Source organism: Notothenia rossii (assembly GCF_949606895.1).
Source record: "Notothenia rossii genome assembly, contig: scaffold_119, whole genome shotgun sequence".
NCBI lineage: Eukaryota > Metazoa > Chordata > Actinopteri > Perciformes > Nototheniidae > Notothenia > Notothenia rossii.
The window spans coordinates 5,001-14,822 of record NW_027640033.1 but is presented as its reverse complement, the minus strand read 5'-3'; the positions used below and the strand labels follow the sequence as shown (position 1 = coordinate 14,822).

At 40.9% G+C, this 9,822-nt stretch overlaps 1 protein-coding gene across 1 annotated transcript; it reads left to right on the top strand.

Annotated features, from left to right (window-relative positions):
- Positions 1–2,669: 2,669 nt before the first annotated feature.
- On the top strand, positions 2,670–4,474 carry LOC307027156 (uncharacterized protein). Its single transcript, XM_079695349.1, has 3 exons — positions 2,670–2,909; positions 3,141–3,322; positions 3,834–4,474. Exons 1-3 carry the CDS (start codon positions 2,759–2,761, stop codon positions 4,089–4,091), a joined length of 591 nt encoding a protein of 196 aa, XP_079551475.1. The 5' UTR covers positions 2,670–2,758; the 3' UTR covers positions 4,092–4,474.
- The last annotated feature ends 5,348 nt before the right edge of the window (positions 4,475–9,822 follow it).

Genomic DNA, 9,822 nt, shown 5'->3' with positions numbered 1-9,822 from the left:
AAAACTTCCGAATTTGTATTGACCGCCATTCAAATGACAGTGTTGTTTTCCCCCAAAAGTTTCTGACTCGTAAAATGATTGGATATGGTGTAATTTGGTAAATGATTCTGTGTTGAAAAATGTATATCTTTAAAAACTGCGTTGGTGTATTATGGCGGGCCAAACTATTTATTTTGTTTGTAAATCGATCGAGAGGGGTGTTCAAATAACGTATTTTGGGGTGTAGAACACAAATCTATTTAGATGCTTTTATTTTGAAGTTGTTGCTATGGAAACAACATGACGGAGAAAAAAGTAATATCTTCTACATATAATAACGGACAAAGTAAAGAATTAAGTTATGTTTAAATGTTAGCACCCCCCGAAGAGGCTCAAGCTCTTAAGTTTAATCTAGAGTTTCAATACATTCGGAATTTGGCCGTGTAAAATATCCTCTTGGGTTGCCGTACAGCCAATGTGTGACGTCATTGGTAAGCGTAACGGACGCCGAACACATCTGGTAGGCCGAACACATAGGTACCTACACCGGAACCAACAATCAGTTTTTGCCGTAAATGAGTTCGGTTCAGAGGATAAAACACATACAACATTAATTAAACTCGATATTTGTTCACTTGCATTTCACTTTGAATTTAATTTTTCTTTTTTTTAAATGACACCGAAGCTTTCTCAGGGTGGGCCAATGAGTAAACTATGGTGGCTACGCCACTGGTGTATGCACTGTTTGGTATAACTGTGGCAGGCATACGTCTGTGAAATATTTACGTCCTGGAAGGATATAGCGTGGATCCAAGGTGGTAATAAGTCGTCGGAACCCATCATCCTCCACTACAGAAAGAGGCTGCTGATCAAGTCCAATGAATTCCATTACTTTTGCTGTTATTTCTTTTGACTTCCTACTGTCCCTGCTATAGGGTTCCTGCCGTTTAAATGTGTCACTGTTACGGCCCACCCTCTACTCCGCGGTAGTGGCTCTTGGGGAGATCCGCAACATAAAATAATACACACAAAAACAGGTAATTAGATACTGTGCGTTTATTCACATAAACATGTGCGAAAACGGCACCCAAAAAGAAAGGTCTGGAGGACTGGCCAAAATAAACAAAACAAAGGAGGGAACCCGAGCCAGCCACGCCATGGGCCGTAGGACCCAGAGCCCCCCCCCCTACCAGAAATCAATCCAACAGCCCTAATAGAAACAATGAAGCCGCGAAAAAACTGGACTACCAGGTCCTCCAGGAAAAATATAAGCACATCTATCAAAACAGCTCAAAAATGCACAATAAGGTCTTCTCTCTCGGCGTCAGGATCGGGGGAGAGAAGTCTTCTCCTCCAGCTCCTCCTTTTAAGTACCCAGCTGAATGGAATTAGGAACACCTGGGGGAGGCAGAGCCGGGGGCGGACCAGGTGTACCTGCGCAGCAGAGAGACAGAGAAGACAACAAAGAGGGGAGCACGTAACAGTCACTAACTGTCAACTGAGTGGATGACAGAGTTTTTACTGACTTGGCGTTGGCTTGCCTTTCATACTTGCCGTATACTTTGACGTGATGAACTCTCAAATGTCGAAATACATTTGTGGTATTAAATTGTCGTTGATGCGTTCCACCACGGGGGATTTCTGCTTCACACTCGTTGCTATTTTAATGTCTGTTTCGGACACTTTGAAATATTGCCAGACTGGTGAAGCCATTTTCGCAGCTTGTTTTGCCGCGCTGCCCACGCACAGAGAAAAGTGTCATGTATTTTACGTCATCATTTTACGTCATGCGATCGGCATGTTTAGAGAGCACCGATCGATCGGCAGAGAGTGAGTATCGGCCGATATCGATCGGTGACCGTCCGATCCCATCCGTACTTACTCATTTGTATAGGTGTTCATAATATTCTCTGAAGGCTATTTTGTTCTCAATAGTAGTACATCATTTTGCTTTTGGGGGCTATCCTCTTCATTCACATCTGTCTCCAAGGTTTTGTTTTTCTAAAGTTTCCACTTTTTCTCTTTGTAATTTTGCCTTGGAGCTTGTATAGCTGATGATTTCCCCCCTGATATACGCTTTAAACGCTTCCCATCTAATAGCGGCACTGGTTTCTTCTGTATTAAACACAAAATAGTCGTCTATTTTTGTCCCTGTAAACGTAACAAAGTCAGGATCCTGCAACCACGTCACCTGAAATCTCCAGTTAGGGGGATTGTGTATAAGTTTATGAATGTGAACATCTAATGAGATAGGAGCATGGTCGCTTATCACTATCCTATCGTACCAACAGTTTTTAACCTTTGATATTAGCTATCTTGAAATAAGAAAATAATCTATACGCGACCGAGATTTATGCACTTGAATGACAAGAGTATTCTATTTTGCGAGGGTTTTGTTCTCTCCAGATTTCAACCAAATTCGTATCCTTTATGCATTGTTTCAGTAGTTTTCTAGTTGTAACCTAAAGGCCCTGACACACCAGGCCGATTTCGGCCGTTTTCGTTAGTCGGAAGACGAAGCGTGTCCTGTCGCCCAACTCAATTTGGTGTGTCCCGCACCGTCGGCCGTGACACGCCTTATTTGGATTGCCTGACCCGATGCATGGCCGATTCAACATGTTGAATCGGCCATGCATCGGGTCAGGCAGTCGGACCAAGCAATCACTTTGATTGGCTGTTCAGCTAGCGAATCAGTGCATGAGAAGTGAAACGGACGTGAGGGACGTAGACAAACGATTTAAGAAGGCACATACAGACTGCTATTCATTTTCATCTCATCATGGCGATCTGGAATGACGGAAACGAAGACCTGCTCATCACCTTGATCCAGGAGAGGCCAGCTCTGTACGACATCACAGAGAAAAGGTACTCGAACCGAGTAGTGAAAACCGGACTCTGGCGAGAGATTGAAACGCAACTTGGTTTCTTGGGTAAGATTATCTTTTTCATCAATTGAGCTCTTTAGCCGATACTGTTGGCTTTTTATTGTTTGCCACCGTACAGTGACGTTAACGTGAAATGTAATTTGTTATTTCAACCTTGTGTTTTGTTGTTATCTTGTTGCTAGCTGTTGCTAGCTGTGCAGTTCGGCACTGCATATAGATATGAATTGAACATGCTAACTAGCCACAATGCTTACATCGTTTATTTGTGTGCTTCAGAAAAAGAGCTGAGGAACAAGTGGGATTCTCTGCGAACCCAGTACACCCGGTACAGGAAACTTGCCCCTTCAGGTAGTTGTGGAGCACAAAGGACTGGCAAACAGCAGTGGATTCTGACCAGGCTGCAGTTTTTAGAGCCCTACACAAGAAGGAAGGAGAGTACTTCGAACCTCACCATCACGGTAACTATTTTATTTGTTGAATACAAATAAGTGTTTCTTGCTTCTTTCATTTAAAAAAACATTATTTTTATTCATTTGGTGATTACAGTGGTAAATATAACAATAACAGAATAATATATATATTATTGTATTATAATTATTGATGTGCTCATCACCTTAATGTTGCAGCTGGTAAAAGGAGGAGCTAATTTAAATTACATTATATACTGCTGGGTAGCTTATGAAAATCACCACGGGATCAATAACGCTTTTATCTTAACCTATAATAATACATGATAAAATATGTCTTGATTATATTTTGTAGTGTTCTGAATCTTCTAGAAGTATGTCTTTAGCATCTGAATAGAGCCATCACAATGTATCTACAATGTACTTCTCACACTTGACCACACCCCAAACTAATGGCACACACATTTCAGGGTATTGTTTTGTTATGAATGTTTAGTAAACAGTTTTAAGAAGCCATGGTATTAAATCCAACTTACTGTGAATTTATTTAAAAAAAATTAAGGAACGTCCGGTGGCTGCAGAATCAACGTCCGGTGGCACCAGCAGTGAAACCTCGACCAGCACCACCGAGGAGTCCTCCCACTTTGATGCTGAGCCCTGCACTCCCCTGGCAGAATCCACCATCTGCACCACACCGGCACCGCTCGGAGAGAGGCCAAACACACTCAGCACTCGAAGTCCTCCGGCGAAGCGCAGGATGATGATACTAAATGAGATACTGTCTACCGCTGTTCATTGTTCAAGATTGAAATGTAAATGAACAAGGCGGTTTTCTGCCTCTCTATTCACATGTAGCCTTTCATACGTGATGGTTTCTTCATTCTCGAACTGTTGTGGAGCAGAACTATAAAGTTGCAGGATTAGTCTCAAGTACCTCAATATAATTATAGTGTGTATGCACTTTAAGTGCTCATTTCATCATTCATTCATGTATTTTATATTCTACTAAAACTGAATCAAACCATAAACAAGGTGGCCTGTTGGGATTACTATATATATATATTATTTTATCCCACTTTATGCTTTGCTCTTGCTGCTTGTTTTACACTGATTTTATATCTTATTTCTTACTGATGTAAAGCACTTTGAACTGCAATCCCATGTATGAAAGGTGCTATACAAATAAAGTTATTATTATTCAGATGGATGTTTCTGCCCCTCTGTTCATTCTCCCATTATCCTCCTCAATCTGCCTAGAAGTATTTTAATGTTGTAGCTGTTACTATAACCAATACTAATGCTAGGGCTGCAACTGACAGTTATGTAGGCACATTGTTATTGTTTCTTATCGCTGTGCGATTAAAAGAATAAACACAAATAGCACGATAGGCAATGCAAAACTGTATTTCGTACCTTCATACACACAACATTAGAATGAGCTTTTATCAACGCCTGCATGATGATAACCTGTCAACATGACAGGAAAATTCACATGACATTAATACAGAGCGGGCAGAACCCAAATCTAGCTCCAGTGCCGCACGAAACATGTTTTCGATGGACGAGAGTGAAAATGGAACGCACACGCTATTTGTTGTTTGTTTAGATCACGCAGTCTGTTCTTCTTATCTGTCTTCCGGTTGTTGCCTCTTTTGAATGACGAATACACACTACCGCCGCCTGCTGGTAAGGAGAGTTATTGCCACTCACGCACTGAAGTCTTTGCGGTGTGTTCCCGTGCGACACATGGCCAAGACGCAGGAGAACACGGCGACGCAACAGCCGGCGTCGGCGTCGGCGAGTCCTCTGGTGAGTGCTTGGTGTGTCAGGGCCTTTATAGGTATCGCACCCTGTAGAGCGGTCTAGTGTCTAGGGTACAAAGGGTAAGTGTTACGTGCCACAGTGGGTGCTTGTGTGTGTGTGTGCTTTTGTGTGTGTGTCTCTCTCTCCCTGTGGAGTTTTTATATAACATTACAAGACTGATTCTTATTATTACATGATATGCTTATTGTGCTCATGAGATTGCTATGACTATAGAATAAATAGACACAATCACTAATCCCAGGTTCTGATGGGTTAGATACCAACGAGGGGAATAGTCAGAAGAAAGTTTTCAGCTTGCAATAGAAAGTAGCAGAAGCCAGATGCAAACAATGAGTTATTGAGGCTATGGCCTTGGCCGTCTGGGTTAGCTCTGCGCCCACGCATAGCTGGGAATCAGTATAACCAAGATTACACTTTTCTGTAGAAGCTTCATCAAAACAAATTACGTATGATGGTGCCAGAGTAGGGAGGGACTTCCACAGGCCGGCCGAATGCTGATTGGAGGATCGTGTTGCCAAGAGACTCTATCTGAGTCTGCGCACCAACCAAAGAGAACCAAGTCTAAACCATGGTATCTCTTCAGCTAGTCTTGACCAATCAAAAATGTACGGGCAACGCCCTGTGTAATAAAATGTATTGTCGCACGAGGTTCGAGGCTCTTCACGGATTTGGTGGTTACAGATTACAGCTTTGCTGCCTGTGATTCCCAAAGACGTGATGAGTCCTTGGCCAAGTAATGTGTTGCTCTATTTACAATAAATAGTTAAACTTAGAAGTTGTCTGTCTTTTCTGGAATTCTGAACCCAACATCCCCCAGGTGCTCCCAATCCCCAATCAGGGCCTCCTTAAAGGACCTGAGGAAGGCTGCAGTGGCTTCTCTCCTTCTCCTCTGGCTGCATGTGTGCAGCATGTCTCTATCTCTGTGTGAGGCCTGTGTTTTTGTGAATTGTTAGGAGATGTGCTCCAGTTTACCTTTTTGTGTATTGTTTAATTTAGTCACTTTCTTTTAGAAGGAAGTTGTTCTTAGTTACTTTAAGTTTGTTTTGCAAATTGGCTGGTGAGCCTCTTTTCTTTTTTATTAATTAAAGCATCACTTTGTGGCTTCAGCAGTCAGTTTCCTCTCCTTTTTCTCTCGCCCGGTTGTTTTTGTGTTTTGTTACTTCCCTTTGCACCCCTAGTTTAAGAGGGAACGTAACAGTAAGGAAGAGGTCGGGCCATATATACTAACTAGGTTTAATGTGAGAGACAGGATATCACCCATTAAGATAACATACCTTCCTGCTGGGTCTTGGATTGTTTTGCTGATTTGAAATGGAATTGTTTAGAATAAGTAAACCTCTAGCATAATTATTGTAGGTTGAATAGATTACCTGATCAGGCCACCTGTTCTGTATCATTTTAATATCTGGGACTGTGAGATGGGTTTCTTGAAGGAAAATATTTTTTAATTCTATTCATAACCTGTTTCACTTTGGTTAACTTTCTTAGCCCCCTAACATTCCAGCTCGTAACCTTTATATTAGAGGCACTTTTATTGTTTGTTCGTGCCATTTACTTTCCACATTAGTAATGCAAGGAAGAGGAATAACAGGTACTGCTGTGCTGAGTGCATAATACAAACAGGGAAAAAATAAAAACACATATACAAATATAAACATATACAGTACAGTACATATAAACATGTAAACCCCAGAAGTGTTTTTCTTTTTCTAAATCTCTCTAAAAACGTCAAATGTCACTTGTTTTGCATCAATCTTGATACAGGGTACTTATTATATGTTATCGTTTGGATTCCTAAAGCTTTAGTCTACTATCCCATCATTCAAGGGTGGTTTTCACTATAAGTAATGTTCATTTTTTTGTTCAATCTGAATTTACTTTCAAATAAAAAAAAATATTCTGACTTTTTTACATCCAACTCACAGGCTTATCATTGCTTTGAGAAAAAAGACTATTCATGTTCCCCTTTTAGAAGTGAAGTTACAGTATAGCGTATATAAGTATAAGTATAAGCGTCTTTGAGCACCTGTAAAAGCGCTAACAAATTAAATCTATTATTATTATTATTATAGTCATTTGTTCTGGGCATGTCATTTTCGAGCCTGAGGCCTGAAAAACAGGCTCAGGGGTTAACAGGTTAAGTTTAGCTCCATTTACCATAAAGCGTCAAATCAACCGTTTTGTAGAGCATGTTTAAAAAAATGTATGAGACCCTTTTTAATCTTTCTTTTTTGTATCAAGTTCCACAATTATGATCAGTACGTCCTTAAACACTATATTATGTAAACAAAATTCTTTACCTTTGGAAATCCCATCAAACATAGGCCTCATGTTAGGAGTTATTTTGTTGTTGCTAACATACGTAAGAGATTTCTGACACAGGTGGAATTAAAGGTGGGGTAGGTAATTTTGGAAAAACCAGCTCGAATGTGCTAGAATTTGAAAATACACAGCCGGAACAAATATGCCAATTCCTTACAGAGCCCCTCCTCCAACACACACGAACGAGCACATGTCCAATGAGGGCACGAGATAAGTTTTTGCACAGATGGAAGGCTGACAGGCAGGTAGGCCATCCAGTTATTTTAGCCGGGCCGGCTCAGATGATTGGTCGTGCTTTTTACAATACCACGGCTTCCAGAGATATCCACGGAATAGTTTTTATGGATTTTTTGTCATAGCACTTAAGATATTCATTGCTATCGGGATGTTAAGAGCATTCCATGGAATATAACAAAAAGTGTATCTCGAGGCGGTTTCTCAAACTTACCTACCCCACCTTTAAGTAAAACACATTTTTCAATAAGATAGACTGACTCAAAGTTTGTTCTTCCATCTTACATTTTAAAATTTCAAAGTCAAAGTCAACTTTATTGTCAAGAATTCCACATGTGAATCCAATACGTGTATCTACCGTCCAATTGTTTTTCTTTATTAAACACGTAAACGGAAGAGCGTTTGAGAGGCCTTTTTGCTTTTTACCTTGCGGAGGCCCAATCCCAAACCACTCCCTCGACCCTACTCTGTGACGGAGTGAACTCCGTCTGTAGCCACACTCGCATCTCAACGAGGCTCCCTCCTGTCAGATGGAGGGAGTCAATACAGCAGCAAGCTTTGGGAGGGCCTCCCCTCTCTCCGGCAGAAACAGGAAATGCCGTAACTGTATGTAACAACGGTTTCAAATCAGCATCTCTTAGACAAAAAAAATTAAATTAATAACTCAAATAAAACTCCAAACATCTTTAATTGTGTTACTTTTTTGTAAAGCTCTTTAATTTTAAACCTGATGTTTATAAGCTTCTTAGTTTTTGCAACAGTCTGTAAATATACCCAACTTTATAAATAAAATAAACACATTTACCTTTTTCTGGACTAAACACAGGTACGATCCTAAATTAAAAACATATGAGGTTATCATGAGGTTGTTAACATCGCAGTTTATCAGTGGATGTCTGCTGGAACTACTTGTAAACAGTGTGTTTCCTGACGGACACACACAGCGTGACTCCGGTCAGGTAGAGACCGGTCTCAAGACAGCACCGCTGCAGACTCGCTGTTTGAGGGCTTGATAGCCCACTCCCCCTCCACACCACTCCACACTCTTTGGTTTGGAACAGCCCTCAATATGGCGGACCCTCCGCGTGAACGCGCAAACGGAGGGGTAGGGTGTAGGGCAGGGGTGGGGAACCTTTTTACTCTCAAGGGCCATTTCAATTTTTTAAACATCCTCCGAGGGCCGTACAAATTATTGGCCTCTGCTTAAAAATACTAAAATCACAGCCCATTCATTTCGCCTTTCTTTCATCCCGTGCAAAGAAAAAGCAAACTCTTAATCCAGATATTTTACCATGACTCGTGCATGCATTCACGTGCACGGTTGTGGCATGACCACCAAAACAGAAAGTATATTGGACACAAGATATGTGCAAATGTATTTCGTTTCCTATCCATGTTGACGTGATTTAATAGTGGGGGGGGGACCTAACCTCCTCTAGGGGGGTCCTCACCTCCCCGGGAAGATTTTTTTTTAAATGTTGAAGTTAAAAGCCTCAATCTGGTGCACTTTGAGAGCAACATTAGGAGATCTATGGATACATCTCTCAACATTCATATGAAACAGAACTGGAAGCAGATGTATTTTTCTTTATGGATATTTTACAAATCACTCCCCTTTCAAACTGTATTCTTGTTTATTAATAACAACTTTTATTTACTGTCATATAGTATTTTATACCTGTTTACTTTATTCTCTTGTTTTTTAGAACTATAATGATCATATAAAGATGTGCCTTTACCTCACTGGTTGGAGAAAAAGCTTCTTATATTCGTTAGCATAGCTGGCTAACCAGATGCTAATAACAACAAAGTTATTGACTGTATGATCAGTATGACAGATGAACAGATCGCCACTGGGTTTACAACTAAAGACACAGCCACGCAGAAACTGCGGCATGTGTACGGCTCCTTATGGGTACTGCAATTTTTGGAAGTGCCGAAGTGACTTTCTGGTGCTCCCCTGCCATGCTCCCCTGTCGGGGCGAAACTCACGGAAGTGATTTCAAAACAAAAGCGGTGATAATATTATAAACAAAGGGAAACAAGGTGAATTTAGCGATCACAACGAAAACGGCCAAGACACATATTGAGCCCAGAAAATGGATGTTATTAAGGGCTGTAAATATACACTGAACACAAATATAAACGCAAGACTTTTGATTTTGCTCCCA